This window comes from Clinocottus analis, unplaced genomic scaffold (assembly GCF_023055335.1).
Source record: "Clinocottus analis isolate CAN_PGR_092001 unplaced genomic scaffold, fCliAna1.0.p SCAF_26, whole genome shotgun sequence".
In the NCBI taxonomy this organism is placed as follows: Eukaryota; Metazoa; Chordata; class Actinopteri; order Perciformes; family Cottidae; genus Clinocottus; species Clinocottus analis.
Genome location: NW_027175998.1, coordinates 125,525 through 149,943, shown reverse-complemented (window position 1 = coordinate 149,943; position 24,419 = coordinate 125,525). Strand labels below are relative to the sequence as shown.

Genomic DNA, 24,419 nt, shown 5'->3' with positions numbered 1-24,419 from the left:
TGAACGTCGGTGTGCAGGTCGACTCTACGGTCGTTGCGCCACCTATTGTTCTGGCGATATACACTCATATTAGGTGATATGAGCTAAAGTGCAGTTTGACACAGATACACTGTGTACTGCTGAATCAGCGTTTCAAAAATGACCGCTATGTTTCTTGAACCAGGAAGATTCATTTGGTAACTTAAAGAACTAATGTAATTTTCCCTCAAACAGTTACTATAGCCTGACAGTAGTGCATGAAACATCGTAGCGCTCATGATTCCACAGCTCTGTGCACATTTGTCACTTAAAATGTTACACTGTAAAATGATAATTAGCTCTTTCTCAGTTTTATCACATCAGTTCTGGTGAAGATTTCCATTTCAAGTGTCGGCTAATTGAATCCTTTACTCCATTCACTGTGCCTCTTAACCACCCCTCGTTCTCAAAACACACTCCGTAAGCATAACATCATTTATTCCCATGTACTTACTGGAGCAGATGCACATGTGTGGGGTTGTTTAATATTGTGAACATTACAAAGCCTCAGTTATGTGGCATTTCTGTTTTGGCCCTCTGAATGTGGTATCCTATCACAACAACTGAGCAGTGTGGCTTAATATCATTCTAGTGTTGCCAGATGGCCGATCCTTCACAAATGTAAAACTTGTCATCAGACAATATAAATTAGTATTCACTTTGACTTTCATTAATTTGTACTGAAGCATTTGTATTTATGTGAATACTGGAGATGGTAGAGAAGAGTCTACGGCTAACTGAGGTCTAAAAACATTCTGCTGCTTTATTAAATAATACAAAGTCTGAAAGATCCAATACATTGATGTCTTTAGCATTACTACATAATATTAAGACATTCACTGTTGTATTTCCATTTGAGTCTTTAAATACAATAAATTTTGAACAAGTATAAAGCACTAAACATGTATTTTCAACTGATGCCTTTTATCAGTTGAAACATCTGGAACACCATGTGGAACACTTTAGTAAGGCCAGCCATGGAATCTTTTTATGGCTAATCCAAGGTCACCAAACACCAACATTTAAACAATCTCTAGTCAGTTCTATCAACCAAATGGGTTTTACATGTCATTTGTTGTTTGGGGATCTCGAGTCGGCTTCTGTTGGTGCTGAACAGTTTCAAAATGAAAGAAAAAAAATAGGGCTGTAGAGTTGTTAAAGAGTGAGCCCAATTCACTCTGTAGCCCCCTGTTCATTTCTGCTTCAGGCAAGGGGCTACATTAGCTGCTACTAGCATAAGACACAACTCTTTCACCGAACTATTGTATGCAGTCGATTTGCACTGTGAATAGGCGGCAAAAGAATTTGGAGGTTGGGTCGGAGGGAGGGGGCAAAACGACATCTCTCGTCTGATGGGTTTTTAAAAAAAATATAAACTGTCCATTGTAAGCGTGACAATGTTGGAAGAGAAGCACTTAATGCGTCACAATGTTTGATTCGAGTACTGTAAGATTGGACTGAAACACTACAAATAGAAATACTTTTTAATTTGAAGGTTCATCACAGGCATAATCGTAAACAAGATATTTAAAAATGCAGATTTCATTATAGTTGTCTCACTGTCTGTCTGTCTGTCTCTCCCACACACACACACACACACACACACACACACACACACACACACACACACACACACACACACACACACACACACACACACACACACACACAAGTTACAAGAAATTCTGCTGTATTAAAATTCAATCCACAAGGGATTCATCTCAAGAGCACATGCGCACAAACTCTCTCGTGCACACACACATACACACACACGCACAAGCACACACACAAAAAAGAAGAAAGGTCTGCAGGTCTGTGAGGAGGGGGTTGTGTTGATATCGGTTTTAACTCCTAACTGGACAAAGAAGTGATCCTGTGAGGGGAAAAGAACAAACTATTAGTATTTATTTTCATATTCATACATGTGCACATTGCTTACTGCAACAGTAAAATAACATGTTAATTCAAGTAGCAGATTGCTTTGACATGATCTGTGACCAGTAAATAACTAAATAACAAATGTACTAAATAAAAGCACATACAAATTATTTAATTTAATTAACAAGTCCTGCCTTCTGCCATGGCCCTGCTGATGCCCCTGCTCTTTACATCCTTCTGCTGTCATGGATCGTGGTTATTTCGATCATGGTCCATGCCTACTCATTAGATTATATTCATTGAATGTGCTGCAAATTTTGTATTTATGGGCTATATCAAATAAATGGAATTGAATGCTGCAACTTATTAAAAAGCAAAATGACACTTTGTGTGCGTTGATGAAACTCACTGTAGCTTGTCCTGCAACAGCTCCAGCCTCTGTCGATCGACGTAGCGTGAGAAGAGGGAGAGCAGGTTGGGAGGCGTGAAGAGGGGAGGGGAGAGGGATGAGTTGGGGACGCTGAGCAACTCCCTCGTCACTGAAAACACCAACTCAGTCCTGAACGGTTCAGTAGAAGTGGGTGGAGGGGAGAGATAGAGAGCGACAGAGTACAAAGTGTGAAGAGGAGAAGACCTGAAAAAACAACTAATAACTGATGGCAGCATATTGTCTCAGGGAACAGAACCATTTTAGGATCAACATTACTGACACGCCAAAAGCTTACCATCGATTGTCATCCATGAGTTGACAGTTGGGATCAGAGCTCTGCATCCTCTCTCCTTCACTCAGGATCAGGTACAGCAGTGTCACACCGAACTAGACAGAAACAAAAAACAGTATGTGTATGTTTGGTGTTTACTTGATATTTGATATTTGCCCTCTTGATCATCTAACATCAGCGATCCCCAACCACCGGACTGCAGCCCGGTACCCCCACTTCAGAGAAAGAATGAATGAAAAAATAAAATAAATCAAGGTCGAAAAAATGTTTTATTTTGAAAAATGAGCGGATATGTCAGTCTATGCGTAACCTCAGACGTAATCTCTTGACAAATGTCAAGAGGGTACGTGAAAGTTACCCCGAAAATGAAATTCACAAGTCCATTTCAACTCTGTGCTGTGGATTAAAATCAAGACAAGAATGTCCTGAGATCACCAAAAAAGCTTTTACAATTTTGTGGTATTGCAACCTGTAAGGAAAATTGATTTCTATCTGGATTTGATGTTTTAGACCTACAGAAAATTGTTTAAAAGCACTTTTCTTTTTTTTTTACTTCATCAATTTAGAAAAGCTGAGTGGCGTGTGCATATTTATTCACCCCGTTTACTATGTATGACACCCCTAAAATAAGATCTAGTGCTACCAGTACCGTCAGAGGCAAATCAATTGGACACAGATGGACTTTATTTCACTAAGTGTCACGTCAAGAAAAGGTGTTCGGAGTTTGCCAAAAGGCAAATGTGGGTGACTCCAAACATATTTTCTCTTTTTTTTTCTTTAGTTATTGGCTTTTTTCTGGCCACTCTTCTATAAAAGATCCAACTCTTTTGAGTGTTCAGCTTAAAGTGATCCCATGGACAGGTACTCCGCTCTCCACTGTGACGCTCCAAGCCCCTCCAGGTTATCTTTGATGACTTTGTTGCCTTACCGATTAATATCCTCAGCACCTGATCTTAGCAGGCTTGTTGTCCTAGCTCTTTCTATTTTGCAACAATGGATCAGGTAGAAGTTTCAACTGGAAATTTCTGACTTTCGACAATAGTCAAAGCCGAATCTTGTTCTCCATTTTCTTACCATCAACAAATACCAATTTTTATTTATTTAAAAAAACACAACCTATAACAGCTGGTCACTTTAGTTTTTAGCAAATGCTACTCAAATGGTAAATTATGTAATTGCTGGGCTGAATAACACACAAGTGGCTTATTAGTGATATATACACCGCAGCAGGATAGTGAATGTGGAATTCACACAAAATAAAACTACAGTGGTAAAAAAGAAACATGTCACCTTGTGCACCAGTTGATCGTGTTTAATAAGTGTCTGGAAAACAATATGGCGGCATGGAGGAAAACATTTACAATAGGCAACTTGTCAGTAGTCTCCTAATGGCACACAGTTTGTTTAACTACAGTCACGTGAAGCTCCAACTGTTAAAATGAGTAGTCAGTTGGTTTGATGTTGAAGCGAGAACACTACTAACCAGTTTGACCACAGGATCAACTTTCTCTGATCTACGTGCCAAAGTTAATTAATTAATTGTTTTACATCATACTGCTGTGTGTTGTGTGTGTACCTTGTTGTGCAGCACCGTAGCCAGTTGGCCCTCACTGCCCTGAAGCTCCTGGAGCAAGTCTGTAAGGGTGGAGCTTGACAATGACTGGATCACTGCGGAAACCGGCTCCACTAACCAGCACAGCACCTAAACGGGAAAGCAGAGACTGAAGATGAAAGGCAGCTGCTGGTAGCAGGAAGTTCTGAGCATGTCAGTGTTTACTCCATCGTGTATGAAACATGTTTTAGTGATAGTATAAGAATTTGCAGAACAAGACAAACATTGAATACCTGTGTAACTGTGGAACATTGCCATCTTTATAGATGCACTTAATAGATTAAACCTTACAGTGCAGGTACAATTAATTTGTTCAATTTCATCTGAGTTTTAAAATGGCTGCATGCTGGCTTACCTGAAAGTCTCAACTGCGTGCATTTAATGAAAGTGCCCTTTGTTTAGGCTGTTAGTGACCATGATCATGGTGAAAGGATGACTGTGGCTCAGTGGGTGGCATGTAAGGCTGCAACTAACGATTATTTTAATAATCGATTAATCGGTCGATTATTTTTGTCGATTAATCGGTTAAAAAAAATTGAATTAAAAGCATTAATTTGCAACTTTTTATTACAAAAACAGAATGGACCGTGCAAATTCACAGTGCAAAACATCTTAACAATAAAGAATTTATTAAAAAAATACAAATCAGAAAACTTAACAGGTTTGAACGTCAGAACTTGTTCTCTACAGTCACAGACATGCACACTCACAGACACACACAGATATGTTATTGATTTTTAATCGATTCGTTGTTGCAGCCCTAGTAGCATGTCCAACTTTCAATCAGAGAATCGGTGGTTCGAGCCCCAAACCCGCTAGTCCCTGTCGTTGCGTCATTGAGCAAGACACTTAAACCTGAATTGCTCTCCGTTGCTGTGTCTACGGTGTATAGAGCATAAATGTAAGTCACTTTGGATAAAAGCGCCAGCTAAATGAAATGTAATCATGAGAGAAGGAGCAGCAGGATCATCTGAACACTGAATGAACACTGAATCAAAACAGTTAATATATTTTTAAAATACTTTATATTTTAGTGCTGTATGCTGTAATTACATTTCTTCATGATTCTATTCAAATCAAGATGACCCATCAATCCTTGATATATAAAAATTTATAATTTTAAATATGCAATTTCAAATTCCCAAAAACATGTTGAATGGATTTTAAGAATAACCTGAGTGTAAAATGGGGTCTTAAAAGGTGAAAGTTTAACCAATGTCGAACAGCTGTAACTAATTAATAACAAATTTAAAAAAAACTAATTCAACTGATTCGGGACCTCAACAGAAGCCCGGCCTTATTTAATCAGAACTTTGGTTTTGCCTGGAATGAAATGTATCTAGTGAACAAAAAAAACAAAAAAACAGGTCTGGAGTAAAATTTAGAGGAATAAATTATAATTTAAATCTCAATACCGGTCAGAAATGTAAGCACGACAATTGTGAACAATTTTGAAATAGAAGCACTGCGTATTTATGTATTTTAGAGACAAACATAGACACTGCTGTGTGTCAACACCTCCTACATATTGAGAATAAATAGATGTAGAAAAACCGATAAGCAAAGAGCCTGTTAGTACCTGCCTTTTCACTGAAACTGGTCTGGATTTGTGTGTGACAATAATGTTACACCAGTTACCTGGTCCTGCTTGTCCTTCTTGGCCAGGGCAGGAAGGTTGCGGGAAATCGCCATGACAATGGCGGCAGCCTGGGGTGAGGGAAGGAAGGGGAGGAGCCTGGAGATGAGCCGCTTGCCCTTCCTCACTGACATGATCATCACACACTGCTCATCACTCACTCTTATCAAGAGAAAGAGAAAAATAATGTATAGCCATTTCATTTATATTGCACCTTTTAAAAACAATACACTGCTACCTACATGCGTTTTTTAAACAGTTGCAAGATATACTGAATAAGAACAAGGATGCTCTTGTAGTTAAGGCAGTCCTATTTATCCATTTTATTGATCCCTCCCTCTAACCTGTCATCCCACTCCTTCTCTCGAAGAGAGTTGCACAGCTGCATGGTGTTGGTTTTATGCTGCTCTAGAAGAGCCTCCCTGTCCTCCTCTGGCGCCTGGACAAAACGTTTCTCAAAGTCTTGAACCTCCAACAGCATACTGTACATCTGGTGGACAGAAAGGACACAAAAGGGTGTCACACAAATGGATTTAGGATCAAGGGGCATCCCGTCTTATCTTTCTGAAATTTAGGATTTTTAGTAATACAAAAACATGTTTCCTAACAGCATTTAGGGGAGATTTAGGTTATTATAGAATTGTACTAATTTATTAAAGATTATCTAAGTGAGGAATCCTCAAGTTGCATAGCATGAACCTAAATTCAAAATAACTGCCATTGCTGCACCACTGTTAGGTTTGTCTTGCAATGACAATAAAGATGAGAAGCAACATGAACAAAATATAACGATTTTAAGGCTACTCAAACCATATGATGAATTTTTCAGACCATGTATTAATTAGAGGTGTCATGGACCGCTGTTGATGTACGGATCTCCCGTTCACAGTTCAGCACAAGTGTAAATCGCAAATTAAATACACAGTTTAGCATTAACCACCACAGTGTGAAATAAAGTTTTACTAACAATCACTATTCGGTAAAATATGTGATCAGGACATCTGCATTTATGCTTTTCTAGTTGACAATCTTGGATAATGTTGAAATCAACCAATCTGTGTTTAAATTGACGAAAAAAAGAACAAAGGTTCCGTTCAGTTGAATATTTCCAGTTGATTCTGGAGGGAATAAATAGCAAAAAATAAAAGAATAAAAATAAGGAGAAGTAAAATGCACGGAATGCATGAACGTGTAAAAGTGACAAATGTAAAAGAGCTTTAGAAATGACTCCTGCTCAGCCGAAAGTACAACTGAAAGCCAAACACAACTCTCTTTTAAAAAAATAATTAAAAAAACACTTTGACGATCTACAGACTTCAGAGCGATTGAAATGATTTTTGAGAGTGGCAAACAAATTGAAGTAAAAAAAATAGTCTGGATCTTTGTGGACCAACTGTATAATCAAGCAACAAAAGGATCTATATCTGCCAGTACTGTATGGCAATTAGTATTGGCGGCAAACAAAAAACTTGATCAGGGATATCTAAAAGTTATATTTTCTCCCTTTTACCTTAGTGCTGATCCGCTCTGTGACACGATCTGTACCGTGAGATTTATGATTTGTTGCACCCTTAGTATTGGATTAATGGATATAGTTAGACTGGCAGGAAATTGTTTCTGTAATGAGGCCCAAGAAGTGTTTCCTGCAGTTTGAACATGAGGTCAACATGTACAGCCGTCCACACCCTACCTTCTCCACAGTGTAGAGGATTTGTCGCCTCTTGTTCCAAACCTGTTTCTCTCTTTTCTCCTGGAAAAAGAAAGATAGGACTTAAACATGCAATTGCATTGTTATTTATGAATAAAATAATGAATCATACACAAGTAACTTGGTAAAAAATCTTAAAAATGGACAGGAATTACAATTTATGTATGACATGTTTTAAATCAACAAATTGCTAAAAACTTAAAATGGAACTAACATTCTAGCAAATAATGTTTAAAAGCAGTATTCAACAGAGGGTCACTAATAACCAATCAAGCTGTTTGAGTAGGTATCGGTCCAAAGAAAGACAAACACTCGTTCCCTTAGTTTCGTTGTAGTCTGTTCTCACACTTAACAATAGTTGTGCAGAACAAAATAAGCACTGATGAGAAAAGGAGATGCAAACCGTGACTTCGGTCGTAGGACTGAGAACGCGCTGCTCGCTCCGATGACATCATGGTTTATGGCTACAACTGAACACTTCCTGAAGCTGCCTCACGGTAATAAACACTGAATTTGTTCTACACTGTACCTCTACTGCAACTTCAGAAAATATTGCTCTTGAATCGATGTTTTACAAAAAAAGAGAACATTGTGTTCACAAAAACACACAATGAAACATGCAAACAGACCTCGTCATCTGTGCGGGTTGTCACCACAGCATCAATCATCTTGCGAGGGTTGTTGACGCTGGAGACAGTCAGCTTACCCAGTGAGCCTGCAAACTGAACTGTTGCCAAACACATAAGCATTCAGTAGAGGTTTCTAGCATCATGCGCGTGATCACGTACTATGGAGTGCAGGTAATTCTCTGGTATGTTCTGTTGGCATTTACCTGGTCTGTAAGTGTGTTCAACCTTGGCGACCTGTGGAGTGATCAGTTTGGTGGTGTGTTCCTTCTTGCTGCTGTCTCTCTCTCGTTCCTGACGTCTCTCCATCTTTTCATAGTAGTTCTACATGTGCAAAACATGCATCACAAGTTTCAGTGATTCTGAACTCTCTCTAGATTTTATGATCGATAGCTAGATCTATCTATAGATATAGATATCGATATCTATAGATATCGATATCTATATCTGTAGATATCTATAGATAGAGAGATAGGTTGCCTCCATGGTTGCCTGCAAGGAAACATGTGCAGTCATAATTGCTTCAGGACCGTCTCAAAGCAGATTCAGCTGCGAGATGGGGGCACCACCAGTGCAGCGCTTGCTCAGGAATGACCGCAGGCAAGCACAGTGAGGCAAGGACTTTGAGGATGGCCTGGTGTCAAGAAGGGCACCAAAGAAGCCACCTTTCTCAAAGAAAAATATCCGGGACAGACTGATATTCTGCAAAAGGTACAGGGATTGGACTGCTGAGGACTGGGGTTAAGTAATTCTCTCTGAATCCCCTTTACAATTGTTTGAGGCTTCCGGAAAAAAGCTTGTCCGGAGAAGAAAAGGTGAGCGCTACCATCAGTTGAGTGTCATGCCGACATTTAAGCATCATGAGACCTTTTGTTTGTGTGGGGTTGCTTCTCAACCAAGAAAGTGGGCTTGCTTCTCAACCAAGGACGTGGGCTCACTCACAATTTTGCCGAAGAACATAGCCATTAATACAGAAGGCTACCAAAACTGAGAGCATCCAGGATCCGTTTGGTGAATAACAAAGCCTTTTCCAGCAGCATGATGGAGTAGCTTGCCATGAGGCAAAAGTGATAACTAAGTGACTCGGGGAACAAAACATTGACATGTTAGGTCCATGGCTGGGAAACTCCCCAGATCTAAATGCCATTGAGAACTTGTTGTCAATTCTCAAGAGGCAGGTGGACAAACAAACTGACTCCAAGCATTGATTATGCAAGAATGGGCTGACATCAGTCCAGATGTGGCCCAGAAGTTAATTGGCAGCTTGCTAGGGAAAATTCCAGAGGTCTTGAAAAAAAAAAAAGGTCAACACTGCAAATATTGACTCTTTGTATAAACTTTGTATGAAGACTCTTTGTATAAATGTAATTGTCTAAACAAGCCTGAGACACTTATGAAATACTTGTTATAATACTTCAGTCTACCATAGTAACATCGAAAAAAAAAGGAGCTAAAAACACTCAAGCAGCAAACTAATACTTTTGTCACTCAAAATTAAAAAGGTTCAATATTTTAAGATTCCAACATGAATGCAAATAACAGGGTAACTACAGCCTTTAAAAACCAACCTGATAGTAGTAGTCATCCAGATAAGGGTCAGTACTTTGCAGCTGCATCATCTGGATCTTGGTTACCCATTCCTTCTCTTTCTGAGTCATAAGGTTACTGTAGGGGTCCCTGCTTCGCCGGTCCCCTCCAGTCCTGCCACGGTCCCTAAAAGGAGACAAAGAGACAAGATGAAATGGACATCTCACTTGCTGTTGGAATGTAACTGGAAACAGCAGGTGCCATTCTCTGTTCCGAGTTTGATCTTAACCATTTGCTTACCCTCCCCGGTTCTGCATGCGCTGGGTGAGCATGCGGCGGTGCTGGGGGTGGAGGTGGGTGGTGTTGTGTCGGATAGGTGGCGTGTGGGTGAGGTGCCCATGAGGGGGAGGTCCCATTCTGTGACCAAGTGGAGGAGGGGGCCCCCCGAAGAATGGCCTGAAACCACCACCACCCGGTAACAAAGGAGGCGCTGATCCACCACGAGGAAAACCAACCACCTAGGGAGAGACAGACAATTACTCAGTGTGAGAGAATGATTCATGTGATCGTCGTCGAGCATCTAGTGGCCGGGCTTTTGTCCATGGGGCCCGGTCGGGCTCAGCCCGAATGAATATCATGGTGCCGCGGCCACCTTGTGGACTCACCACACCAAGGGACGACCGTCGGGGTCGGGTGCTATAAAGCCAGAGCGGCAGGCCAGACGGGAAGTCTGGGTGTGCTGATCGGCGGCAGCATGTACTAGATCTATGGACGTTGTACGTCACCTCACTAGCGGGGAAAGAGCTGGAGCTAGTGCAGGAGGTGGAGCGGTACCAGGTAGATATAGTTGGGCTCACCTCCATGCACTGCAGGGGCTCTGGAAACAAGCTCCTGGAGATGGGTTGGACTTTGTCCTTTTCTGGGATTGCCCAGGGTTAGAGGCGCCGGACGGGAGTGGGGATACTCAAGAGCCCCTGGCTGAGCTGACCCCTGAGAGGGTCACCTCCCTGCGCCTACGGGCTGCGGGGAGTAAAGCTCTGACTATTGTTTGTGCTTATGCACCGAACAGCAGTTCAGAGTATCCGGCCTTCTTGGAGTCGGTGAGAAGGGTCCTGGAAAGGGCACCGCCCATCGACTCCAAAGTTCTCCTGGGAGACTTCAACTCCTGAGAGACTTCGCTCACCCGGGCAATGACAGAGAAACCTGGCGGGGGGTGATTGGAAGGAACGGCCTGCCCGATCAGAACCTGAACGGTGTTTTGTTGTTGAACTTCTGTGCTGTAGTCAGCGCTGTATCGGTCAGATGGTCACACAGACCGGCAAGCCCGCAGCAAACATGTAGCTAAGGAGGGAACTTGCAGTTACTCCTTCCTGTCGAAAGGACTCAGCTGAGGCTCACCGCGACCCTGCGGCTGAAAATGGATGGATGGATGGAGGATTTATATGCAGCAACCTAAAAAGAATGTCTATGATACCAACCTGAGAGTTGAGCAGCTGGGCCCGTTGAATCTGAGACAGGACCGTACCAACTCCAGGAGGGAACGGACTGCGACACAGTGGCGAGTTCTGAACAAAACACATATACACTTCTTATCCATGAATAATGAAAATGGTAATTGGTTTGTCTCTCGTCTAATCCATTTTTAAAGGAATGCTTATTTGTTTACTTAACAAGAGTTAAATGTGAAGATCAATAACATGTTCATGTCCGTACCACAAATATGAAGCTACCACCGCATCTGGCTAACATTGCCTAGCAGAATAGTACCAGCACCCTGAAGCTCACAAATTAACATAGCATGCCAATATTGTTTAATCTTAAAATCAGAGTGCAAAAATGACAAATGTTGTTTTAAGCGGAGGTTAGATAATTCTTGGCTGTGACCAGTTACCAGGCAACAGTTGGAACATTACTGGTCTCAGCCTTGGCACATAACCCTTCCATTGAAAAGGCCAATAATATTACCTTTTCCCAAGATTAAAAGCAAAATTGGTTAACGAGGCTTGGCTATTGATCAGGGGAAAAAAATCTCATCCTTAGTTTTCAGACCCAATGTTCAAGCTGTTCACGAATGAAATCACAGACACATACATTTATTGAGAGGCGTTGTGCCATTTCACTTTAAGGAATATTTGAATCAACAAAGCTGACAAATCGAGGGGAGGATGGAGGAGAGGAAAAAAACACTCACAGCTATATTGAGGAGAGTGTTGGGTGACACACGCTCAGGGAAAGGAGGAGGGTATCTGTGCTGAACCGGTGCTCTCACATGAACAGCTGTGGGATGGTGGATCTATACAGGACAGGGTTAACAGAGACAAAGTCGACTACATGTTAAATATAAACAAAATGACACAGCACGCAAAGTACTACAACTAATGAGACTGCCAAACACACTAAGATGTGGCTAACAGCAGAAACAGCAACATAATGCCAGATCACTTTGTTTTTCTTTAGTTCATATGTACATGTATGTGTGTAAGTAAAACTGAACAGCTGATTGAAACAGAGCAGAGGTGCTGTCTGTCCGTGGCAAGTGTTGTTCTGCAGTACACTGCAAGAAGACACTGTTTTTTTAGGTGGGTAGTGTGCTGTCTAAGTAAAAGTCAGTGTCTTTTTTCAGCATAGGTGGGTAGGTAGGTGCTTAGGGTTCTCTGAGTGTTTCACACAAAATGTCGACAGACACCTAAATTGACAAATCACATTGAAAGGCAGAGCTTGACACAGACTCCACAGAGTGTGAGCTCCTGTTACAGGCACGTAATAACACAGAGGAGAGAGGTGGAAAATAGGAACAGCGGATTCTTTTTTTCACGAAGATATGAATATTTAAAAAACGTAAACACTGTCAAAACACGGATCCGCGTCGGCCAAGTCGGAAGCGTTAAAACCTTTGTCTTCAACAAAGAAAAATAGCCTTCTAGATTGACAAACAGCGACAATAACGGTTTTTGAGACAAGGCTTTTAGTGTTCATTCGGAATCAAATGTGGAACTTGTTAACCCTCTCAACTCGAACTCCGCGGGGCTGCATATTTTCAGTGTTTACGTTTTTTAAATATACACATCTCCTCGAAAAATAGTGCAGAAAAGCGAATCCGCTACTGTTAGATCCACGAGACTCTGGAGTTTCCGGCCCCCTCCTCCATGTGGTCTTACGTGCCTAACAGGAGCCGACAGAGCTGGTGGTATGTGTGCAGCTTCGCCTTTAAATGTGATTTGTCAATTTAGGTGTTCGTCGACATTTTGTGTGAAACTACCAATGAAAACTCAGGAAATCCCTAAAGACTTACCCACCAATGCTGCAAAGATCCACTGGTTTTTAATTCGGATAGACAACACACTACCACCTAAGAAAAAAAAACTGTGTTTTTCTTGCATGTACTAAAAAATCAACACTGGCCACAGCTGGGAACAGCTGAGCTCTGCTTGAGGCCACACGGGATGTTGTGCTGGTAAACAGTACATAGTATACAGAGGACATGTGCTGTTCCTGTTCTAAAAACATTTACATTGTGGAAACATAGAAAATAGTTTTTTTATAGTACATATTTTGACTCAAATATTTAGTACATATTCATTTTTCATTTGCACACATCCCATGAAGCTTGGTCTGTAGTATGAAGTCATTTCTCAGTCCCATTTTATCTCAGTCCCTCTCTCTTTTTGATGGAAGTTGTGACAGACAACATTTCTACTCACAAAACAATAATACAAAATTTGGTATTTGGACATTTGTTTAGATGTATCTACAAATGTATTCACATATGTCACTGCTTTTGTGAACCTAAGACCTTTCGTAAACCAATTTCTAGCACCAAAACCATTCGATCACCTGAGTAACTTTATGGTTTCACAAGAGATATGAAGAATTTCCAAAATCGAGATTACATTTTTCAGTTTTAGTCATATTTTCTCTTTACACCTTTGCCTTCCGGAAATGGTGCCTTATTATATAGAGAGCTGAGTTTGTTGTGCAATTTTAGATCTAACACATGGGTATGTATCACATTTGTCTTTAAAAAGGTGAATTTAAGAAATCATGTAAAATAGAGAAAATGACCTTAGGGTCCAGAGGGTTAAAAGAGGGAAATTATATAGGAAGAATATCAGTAAAAGAATGAGAACAACGGTCATCTGTTATTCACCTGATGGTTTAGAGCATGGCTCATTGGCTGTTTGGGCGGGGTTCCAATAGGCACTGCCCTCACCGGAGGAGAGCCAATCACAGGGGAAGAAGAGCGTGGAGGTGGTACCCTCTCTGACAAATCTCGTCCTTCATCATTCCTACCTTGATGAGGTCGTTGTGGAAGGCCCACCTCCTTGATTATAGACATCAGAGGATTATCCTGAGAGGAACAAAAGTGGTAAATAAAAAAAACAAACTCAACAGCTTGGTTGAGCTATTTCCACATTGAGCCTACTCTATAGAATTCAGATAAATATTTTTGTATACAGTCAATAAAACATGTTATTGAAACTATTCTGAAAAAGATTTAATTGGTTATGGGCATTTATTGGGCTTTTGGAGGCCACTTGCCACTGTTCTCAAACAAATTAAATCATAAACTCATTGCTGACACAGCAAAAAAACAACAACAATCATCTCATGTCTCTTGTTCGGCAATATTTTTTTATCATATAATTAGGTGTCTCAAAAAAACAACAGACAACTAAGTAACAACTTCTACCAACACAATTTGATGTCAAAACACGTGCCTGCTACAAGTTTATGGGTCTGCCATCATAAAATTATTATACAATTATATGTCGATGGATTTAGATGGTGGCCATTACGCAATAATTTAACAATGCAGAGGGGGTTAACATTTTTTTGCCAATTTTTGGGTGAGTGGTAGAACAAGGTTATTCTTTAATCAGAGTATCAGTGGTTCGATCCCCGGCTCTGCTTCTCAATGTTGATGTGTCCTTGGGCAAGACACTTAATCCCAAAGTTCTCCCAGAGCGGTGCCTTCAGTGTATGAATGGGTATGATTGTTGCGATAGTCATGAAGAGCAGGTGGCACCTTGCGTGGTAGCCCTTGCTGTCAGTGTATGAATGAGTGAATGATGACACAGTGTTAAAGCACTTTGAGCAGTACAAAGACTAGAAAAGCACTATTTAAGTACAATCTACTTACCAATAGAGATGATATGTTAACGCAAAATAAAGGCTAAATGTTCTATGAGGTTTATCTGAATCTATGTTTTTAGTTCTGCTCTACTACACATAGATGCTCATTATTTTGTAGAAGAGTGAGTGGCCCTCACCTCCATGTGTGTCACAAGTCCAGGGGTGACACTGACTGGCCCAAAACCCATACTGTTCTCCCAAATACTGTGAGAGTTCATCTAGAGATGAGAGAAATTATTTTTTCAAGATAAAATATTTTACACAAAGTTTAAATAAATGTTACTGCAAACATCCAGTTACCCAAAATATAGTTCACAGCTTTAACTCAAATCCAGATAAGAAGCTGTAAATTAGTAAATTGTGGAAATATAAACCATGAATCCATCCTCCATTAATATCTTTATAATAATGCTTTATTTATAAAGCATGATAATGAATGCACAACTCAAATGAAGCAGGTTCTTCTCCCACAGCATAATCCGACATTTAATAATTATGGAGGTGATTGCATTTTTACAAACTGGTCGACTTAAAAAGAATACTGGTTTACAGACTAGTACCAGTGGTCAGTTAAAAACTAACCTGGGCCATAGGAGCAGTCCCTCTGCGCAGTAAGTGCTGCTGCTGTTGGTAGCTGAGCATTGACGAGAGAGGAGGGCCGGAAGGAAGGCCTGGAGGAGTACAGCAGAACACAGCAGATTTTATTATTTGTATAAGTCTTAATTAAAGAAGAACCATTCACAAAAAACATTAATCTCCCTCGGCAGGTACACACAGAACAATTCCAAGACACTTATAATACATTTACATTCAATATATTACACAGTCTCTGTCTCACTATGGAGACAATCATACAGACAAATCTCAAGGTAAACGTTGAGAAAGTTGAATTCAGAAGATATATGATTAGGTGCAGACCGGGCGGCAGACCAGGCAGAAGACCTGGGCGAGCCGATCGCCGGCAGCATGGACTAGCTCTAGGGACGTGCAACGTCACCTCGCTAGCGGGGAAAGAGCCGGAGCTGGTGCAGGAGGTGGAACGGTACCAGCTAGATATAGTTGGGGTCACCTCCACGCACAGCAAGGGCTCTGGAACCAAGCTCCTGGAGAAGGGTTGGACTTTGTCCTTTTCTGGAGTTGCCCAGGGTGAGAGGCGCCGGGCGGGTGTGGGGATACTCACGAGTCCCCGGCTGAGCGCCGCTATGTTGGAGTTTTTTCCGGTGAACGAGAGGGTCGCCTCCCTGCGCCTTCGGGTTGCGGGGAGTAAGGCTCTGACTGTTGTTTGTGCTTATGCACCGAACAGCAGCTCGGAGTATCCGGCCTTCTTGGAGTCGGTTGGAGGGGTCCTGGAGAGGGCGCCTCCTGCCGACTCTATAGTTCTCCTGGGAGACTTCAACGGTCACGTGGGTAATGACAGTGAAACTTGGCGGGGGGTGATTGGGAGGAACGGCTTGCCCGATCTGAACCCGAACGGTGTTCTGTTGTTGGACTTCTGTGCTAGCCACGGTTTGGCCATCACAAACACCATGTTTGAGCATAAGGTGGTTCATAAGTGTACTTGGTACCAGAACACCTTAGGCCAAAGATCAATGATCGACTTTGTAATCGTATCATCTGACCTGCGGCCGTATGTCTTGGACACTCGGGTAAAGAGAGGAGCAGAGCTGTCAACTGATCACCACCTGGTGGTGAGTTGGATCAGATGGCGAGGGAGGCGGCTGGAAAGACCTGGCAAGCCCAAACGTGTTGTGAGGGTGAACTGGGAACGTCTAGCTGAGGATCCTGTCCGGAAGGTCTTCAACTCCCACCTCCGGAAGAACTTTTCACGCATCCTGAGGGAGGTTGGGGACATGGAATCCGGGTGGACCTTGTTCAAAGCCTCTATTGTGGAAGCTGCTGTCAAGAGTTGTGGTCGGAAGGTCGTCGGTGCCTGTCGCGGCGGTAACCCGAGAACCCGGTGGTGGACACCGGGGGTGAGGGAAGCCGTCAAGTTGAAGAAGGAGGCCTTTCGGGCCTGGTTGGCCCAGGGGTCTCCTGAAGCAGCTGATGGGTACCGGCAGGCCAAGAGGGCTGCAGCTGCGGCGGTAGCGGATGCTAAAACTCGGTCATGGGAAGAGTTCGGGGAGGCCATGGAGAAGGACTTTCGGTTGGCCTCAAAGAGGTTCTGGCAAACCATCCGGCGGATCAGAAAGGGAAAGCAGGGCCTACCCCAGGCTGTTCTCAGCGGGGGAGGGGAACTGCTGACTCGGACTGGGGACATCGTCGGACGGTGGAAAGAGCACTTTGAGGAACTCCTAAACCCGGCCAACATGTCCCCTGGGGAGGGGGCAGTGCCTGAAGACCTTGGGGTGGGTGCACCCATATCCCTGGCAGAGGTCACTAAGGTAGTTAAAGAGCTTCTTGGTGGCAAGGCGCCGGGGGTGGATGAAATCCACCCTGAGATGCTGAAAGCGCTGGACATTGCTGGGCTGTCTTGGCTGACACGCCTTTTCAGTGTCGCATGGGGGTCGGGAACAGTGCCCATGGACTGGCAGACCGGGGTGGTGGTTCCCATTTTCAAGAAGGGGGACCGGAGAGTGTGCTCGAACTATCGTGGTATCACACTACTCAGCCTCCCGGGAAAAGCTTATGCCAGGGTGCTGGAAAGGAGACTCCGACCGCTTGTCGAACCTCGGATTCAAGAGGAGCAGTGCGGATTCCGTCCCGGTCGTGGAACAGTGGACCAGCTCTTTACCCTTGCGGGACTACTGGAGGGGTCTTGGGAGTTTGCCCAACCAGTCTACATGTGCTTTGTGGACTTGGAGAAGGCTTTCGACCGGGTCCCTCAGGGGGTTCTGTGGGGGGTGCTGCAGGAGTACGGGGTGCCGGATCCGTTGGCACGGGCTATTCGGTCTCTATACGCCTGCAGTAGGAGTTGTGTCCGTATCCTCGGTATTAAGTCAGACACGTTCCCGGTGGGTGTTGGCCTCCGCCAGGGCTGCCCTTTATCACCGGTCCTGTTTGTGACCTTCATGGACAGGATTTCTAGGCGCAGCCGGGGGGCGGAGGAAATCCGGTTCGGGGGCCTCGGGATCGCCTCTCTGCTGTTTGCAGATGATGTGGTCCTGTTTGCTTCCTCGGAACGTGACCTCCAGCATTCGCTGGGGCGTTTTGCAGCCGAGTGTGAAGCGGCAGGGATGAGGGTTAGCGCCTCCAAATCCGAGGCCATGGTTCTCTGCCGGAAACCGGTGGATTGCTCCCTTCAGGTGGGGACAACATGCCTGCCCCAAGCGAAGGAGTTCAAGTACCTCGGGGTCTTGTTCACGAGTGAGGGTAAGGTGGAGCGAGAGATCGACAGGCGGATCGGTGCGGCTGCAGCAGTAAAACAGGCGCTGTACCGGTCCGTCTTGGTGAAGAGGGAGCTAAGTCGGAAGGCGAAGCTCTCTATTTACTGGTCGGTCTACGTTCCAACCCTCACCTATGGTCACGAACTCTGGGTCGTGACCGAAAGAACGAGGTCGCGGATACAAGCGGCCGAAATGAGCTTCCTCTGTAGGGTGGCCGGGCTCAGCCTTAGAGATAGGGTAAAGAGCTCGGACATCAGGGGGGAGCTTGGAGTCGAGCCGCTGCTCCTTCGTATCGAAAGGAGTCAGCTGAGGTGGTTCGGGCATCTAATTCGGATGCCTCCTGGACGCCTCCCATTAGAGGTTTTCCAGGCACGTCCAACTGGGAAGAGGCCCCGGGGAAGACCCAGGACACGCTGGAGGGATTATATCTCCCGGCTGGCCTGGGAACGTCTCGGGGTCCCCCAGAACGAGCTGGAAAATGTTGCGGTCGAGAGGGAAGCCTGGGTCGGTCTGCTGGGTGTGCTGCCACCGCGACCCGACCCCGGATAAGCGGCGGAAAATGGATGGATGGATGGATGATTAGGTGTTTTATGGACATTTTAAGCGTGTATTTTGTATACATTTTGCTGGTATATGTAGGCACAGTCACAATTGCTAAATCTGCCGTCTGTCAATATAGCACACAATGGAGATTATATTTCTTCAGTGTACATTTACCATCAGCACTAATTGGACGTCTACAAAAATCTGGCAGATTTGGTGTAATGTATAATACTTGGCCACATGCTCCAAACAAATAGGGGGCAGCATTTCATTCACTTCTACCATCTCTGTAACACAATACATGGATTCATCTGATTGGTAACTGAAGTCACCAATACAGAACAATAGATTCGTTCGAGATGAGACGGCTCTGCCATCGATCGACGAGCAATGCTTGCTGGTAAACATAACATAAAACATAACATACACTTTTATTAATCCCCTGTGAGGAGTTAAGTGTCGTGCTCAGAGACACTTCGTCGTGTGAACTGTGGGGACACTGGGGATCGAGCCGGCTACCTTGTGGTAACGGGACGACCACTCATTCCTCTGAGCTACAGCCGCCCCCAACGTTAGATTTGTGTCCGACTTGCTCCCGGCTTTCTCTGACGTCATGCACACGTGGTCAGTGATACTTTCACAAGCGCAAAGCGGCCATCGATTTTAGAGCCAGGTGCTGCAGCAGCTCTCCACCGACTGCCTAGCCCAGTGCATGATGGGAAACGTCTGGCTATTGCCACATCAGAGAGCTGATTGACTCTTAGATCTGACAGCAAACACCACATGTTGTAGAACATTCTTATTTTATGTGTAGTTTAATAGGCAACAATACAACGTTAACTAGTATGTCTAATGTTTAATCTAAAAAATATATTGTGTGGTTGATAGTACAAAATTGTATTTATACAACACATAGGCAGACATAAAAGAACAAAAGATGCAGCTACACACACATTTCTACATAAATATATAACGGAACTAACAGGAAGTCATTTTTTCTGTGACTTCCTGTGTATACTTTGAAGTCGACTGAAAACTGTCCGACTTGATGGCAGTTTTTTGTAAACGCCTCCTGCAGTGGCTGCCTGCTCTCGTCTGGATGCCAGGCGAGGCGCAGCTATAACAAACGACCTTAATTATGGCACTCATTCTCACCTGAGACCGAGGGTCCAGGAGACAGCTGGAGCTGGGGGTGATGGGAATGCTGGTGTGGTTGAGTGGGATGAGGGATGGAGGAGGATTGGGGCAGGACTCTGGGTTGGTCCAAGCCCTGTATAGCAGACAGACTGGAACGTGAAGAGCCGGGGGATGGCCCCGGTCTCTCAGCAGCTCCGACCCCAGCGATGGCCGGGTCAGCCTCCAGAATGAGTCTCGCCAAGGACTCAGCCAAGTCACCTCCCCCTCCTCGATCCTCAACATCTGAAAAGACAGTTTTAGTTTGGATTTTTCAACGGGTGTATTTATTTTTCCCCCAGGTATATTTTTGCTAATATGATATATTTAACTATTGTATATTAAACCATCAGTAATTGTATTACTGTCGACTGTAAACAATTAGTCAGGGAAAGATCTGTGGCCAGCAATTCTATTCAGATTCAACTTTATTGTTCAGTTACTATTCAGTTATCCAATCAATTTGGCCTGTTACCAAGCCAATTTTAACCTCTAAAAAAATCTACTAAGTACTTCACAAGTCCTAAAAATCTCCATCTTCAGTTGTCTTTGAGATAACTGAAGATGGATTCCTGAGTTGAGTCTGTATTCCTCTAATTAAAACACTGACCTGTAGGCAGTCCAGAGGAAGACGAAGAGAATTTCAGTGAAGGGAGTGAAGATGGAAGGGGGAGATGGGCGGCTGAGGAAGGGACATGGGTGGAAGATGAGTCCTCAGCTCCGCCTAGATGAAATTTTACTCCCATTCCTCGTCCTCCCAACCCCGCTCCTAGCCCACCTCTCTCGAGCCCGGCGAGGCGTTTGTGTTCCTCCTGCCAGTCATCATCTGGAAGAAAAGAGGAGCCAAAAAGAGTGGTTGTTTGTTATATGGCGATAAATCGTCTGTGCCACACACACACGCACACACACACACACACACAACATTTAACAACAAACATTTGATGCTAAACATGAAACGGAGTGCAATAAGGAGGGAGCATGGATATTTAATTGGGAGTATAGAATATTTACAGTTGATTCTGCAGGGAATAAAAAGCAAAAAATAAAAAGGATAAAAATAAGGATAAGTAAAATGCATGGAATGCATGAACGTGTGAAAGTGAAACATCTACTAGCACTTTACAATTCTAGATCGAAACACAACTCGACTGCTCAGAAGACGCTTCAACTGATTCCTGCTCAGCCGTAAGTACAACGGAAAACTCTCGTCAACCAGACACAATTCGCGGATAGGTATTTGCCGTACGCTCTTTAAAAAAAAAAAACTCTTTTTTTTAAACGCCCATCGAGTTTTTGGGAAAAACGCTTGGTACGTTTTTGTCAAGGAGTTTTTTAAGCAGCTGTACTTTTAAAAGTCGCGTCCTGTGTGCATCCTCAGAAACGGTAGCGTTAGCTAATAACTTTCCATCGGAGCTTTAGCTAGCTGGCTAACATCGCGTTCTCTCCTGCTGTGTTCAATGACTCAATTCATGAAGCTGTAGCTAATATTAGCTAAGTCAACAGAGCTCCTGGGTATCTTAAATATACCATAAAATATTATATTACTATGCACCCCCGCTCCCCAAAAAAAATCATTCAATCTACACAATTCACGTAAGTCACCTATTTTGGTTTCAAACGGCGAATTTCGCCAAAACGTTTTTCATGTCTGTATATAAATCGTCTTTAAAGTAAAAGCAGTGTCACAGTATTTGCATTTATAGCGTGCATTTTATTTATATATTTTTTATGTTTGATTGACCTCACGCAGGCCGGACTGGGAGAGCCGTAAGACGCCCAGGTCTGAACTACGCCGTCTGGGAGAGGTTTAAAGCGATAAGCACCACCCAATACAAAAAAAAAACAACAAAAAAAAACAACATGCAGATAACACATGATCAAATAGTTAACACTGTTAAAGGATTGCCAGATTAATTTTGCGTTAACGCGTTAATCTGCCCAGCCCTAATAGTGATTTATACAAACGCATTTCAAATTGTATGCAGAACTCACCGATGGCCCCAGCTCCGAAGGTGTCGTCGTTGAACTGATCAATTTCATCTTCCTCTTCTACCAGTCCCTCGTCTTCTTCCTCCAACGTACAGTCTTCATCCAGGGACTGCAAAGACAAGGAACAGAGTAAAAGGAAGGTGGGGCATGATAATGTGGACAAGGAACAGGGTTTAACAGAAGATAGGATGAAGATTAGAGTTGGCTCAATTTACAGTTTTGCCAACCAAGTCTGGTGTTCAATCTTATACCAATTTGATTTTAAGAAATTTAGACATGTTATAAAAGCAAACATCTTGGATTGAAGCCGATGAAAGAGATGAGCCAAAAATGCAGGAGTTGGTACCCTATTTGCAGTCTTAATGCTACATGACCACAAAGAAAAAAAATAAGGCTAGATCGAACACTTTTTAGTTTGATTAAGTGTCCAAGAAAGAAATGTCTGCACGCATAACAAGGTCCACGGACAATGAACAATACTAACTCCACTTCTTCCCGGGAGCCTCTGTGCTTCCTCGCCTTAATTTTCCATGGATGATGGCTGTGTCTGGGGCCTGTCCTGCCTCCTGCCATGGTGGCCCTGCTGATGCCCCTCTTCTTTATCTCCTTGAATCGTGGTTATCTGGATCTTGGTCCATGCCTACTACCCGTATGAATCATTTCTGTCATATTCATTGAATGTGCTGTAACTCTGTTACATTGGTCATTCTGTACACATGATAGCTATTGCTTCTGTCAGTACGGGGAGACGGATCCTCCTCTGTTGCTCTCCCCTTTTTTTCCCTGTGAAAAGTTTCTATCAATTCTTGGGTAGAGTGTTTCCTGATCCGATGTGAGGTCCCGGGACAGAGATGTTTTATGTGTACACCTTGTAAAGCCCTCCGAGATAAATTTGTAATTCTGGGCTATACTAAATAAACTGGATTGAATTATGTATACTAGCTAATATGCCATATTTATCAGATGACTTCTGTAAATGATCATGGGCTCCTAGGGCAACATTACACTATAAAAATGTTTGAACATTTGTACTTAAATAGCAGACATAACCATTCACAGTATTTGCACAGTAATAAGAGTGATGATTTGATTGTAGTCCCAGCTGGTGACCATGAGCCAATGAAAATAAGTTATGTTAATGCAGTCATTAAGCATACAAGCATCGAAATAGCCTTAGCTAACGTGATAAAATGTTAAATAAAAAAATGTTGAGTAGCATTAAACTTATGGAAAACAAATATCGAGCTAAAAATATTTTCAAAGTAAAAATTGAGTCAGATTGACTTTACACTCGTCAAACTGCACGTAGTAAGTTATATGTGAACGCTGTTTAGCTGTGACTTCGTATATAGTTACATCTAACGTTACGTCATTGCCAATTAATTAACTAGCCTAATAACCGTTTCATTAGTTGGCTAAGTCATCAGTGATCGAGCATGATTTCAGTATGAAAAACATCTGACTGGAGGCATGTTAACTATACCAGCGAGAAGCTCCTCTTTATTTATTTTAAATACTACGGACACACGGAACGCAGGACGTCTTCTTCAGGACCTTCTGACTCCCTGTGTCGTTAGCAAAATAACTCGTTAGCCACAATGCTAATGCTGATGTTATATCACGCAGGATCACGTCGATGGAAAACTAGCACTGCAGCGGATAACTAACTAATATAAGACTGTTTAGACACAGCTTAGAATCATCAAACATGTTCCTTTCATAATGGGCATCGATTTATTCAACAATAAGATAATCCATGTCACCATCTGAAGGTAGCGCTCACCTTCCTTCTGGCTCATGTCACCAGGCAAGCGGGCTGCTTCGCAGGCCACCAACCGCATTGAATTTAGCAGTCGCATAAACAAAAGACAACATGCACTCTCTACATCCCACGCAGTCTACAATTACTACCAGTTCTCTCTAACATATCTAAAATAATCTTCAGGAAAAGGGCACATTTGTCTTGGGGTATACTCACTTGAAATCGGAACATCTATCTTTGGGCTTTCGGGAAAAGAAGTGCATCGGGAGCGAGCGGCGCGCAAATGACGCAGAAGGGACGTCGGCCACTTGAACGTGCGTTGCTGAACGACGTGAACGAGCACGCATTTGATACGGCACTGGGACTGACTGTTGTCTAGTGAATGATTCGTTCCACTGTTGGAAATCAGTTGCGACCTATAAAATACAGTTACATAGACAAGATGAGCAATACACGAAACTAGTCAACATCATCTTATTATTTATTATAACATCTATTACCGTCGTCAGTTGTTGTTGTAAATATTCATGCTCTCCGTTCTCTGTTTATTGTTAAATGTTAAATGTTATGCAACTCCCGCGAGGACAAATTCATTGTATTTGAAAACATACATAGTAATACATGGTTCTGATTATTATTTTTTATTTTTTTATTTATTTCATCCAATATAGTCTAATCATTTCCAAACTCGCTCTGAGACAAGATCGGGGACATTTCTCAGCCAAGTGTCCAAGACACACAGCACAGTACATTTCTGAACTGCCCT

At 43.0% G+C, this 24,419-nt stretch overlaps 1 protein-coding gene across 2 annotated transcripts; it reads right to left on the bottom strand.

Annotated features, from left to right (window-relative positions):
• Positions 1–1,484: 1,484 nt before the first annotated feature.
• patl1 (PAT1 homolog 1, processing body mRNA decay factor) lies at positions 1,485–23,931 on the bottom strand. 2 transcript variants are annotated; one of them, XM_068591892.1, is made up of 21 exons: positions 23,870–23,931; positions 21,895–22,000; positions 20,681–20,728; positions 20,513–20,584; positions 19,885–20,148; positions 15,443–15,531; positions 14,998–15,078; positions 13,875–14,075; positions 11,919–12,020; positions 11,206–11,292; positions 10,028–10,245; positions 9,769–9,913; positions 8,407–8,524; positions 8,204–8,301; positions 7,557–7,616; positions 6,211–6,356; positions 5,869–6,028; positions 4,195–4,320; positions 2,622–2,713; positions 2,306–2,455; positions 1,485–1,891 (listed from the first exon to the last, which is right to left on the bottom strand). In XM_068591892.1, exons 1-21 carry the CDS (start codon positions 23,882–23,884, stop codon positions 1,870–1,872), a joined length of 2,400 nt encoding a protein of 799 aa, XP_068447993.1. In that variant the 5' UTR covers positions 23,885–23,931; the 3' UTR covers positions 1,485–1,869. The 2 variants fall into 2 exon arrangements, with proteins under 2 accessions (XP_068447993.1, XP_068447992.1); XM_068591891.1 differs by having other exon boundaries at positions 20,513–20,728.
• Between the last annotated feature and the right edge of the window lie 488 nt (positions 23,932–24,419).

Bases quoted from the DNA above. Each gene is read 5' to 3' on its own strand.
- patl1 (XM_068591891.1), bottom strand. The intron at 8,525-9,768 runs GTTGGTTTTTAA...TTGCACATGTAG, and splicing joins TGGATGACTACTACTATCAG to AACTACTATGAAAAGATGGA. The intron at 2,714-4,194 runs GTACACACACAA...GTTTCTGTCTAG, and splicing joins CTACGGTGCTGCACAACAAG to TTCGGTGTGACACTGCTGTA.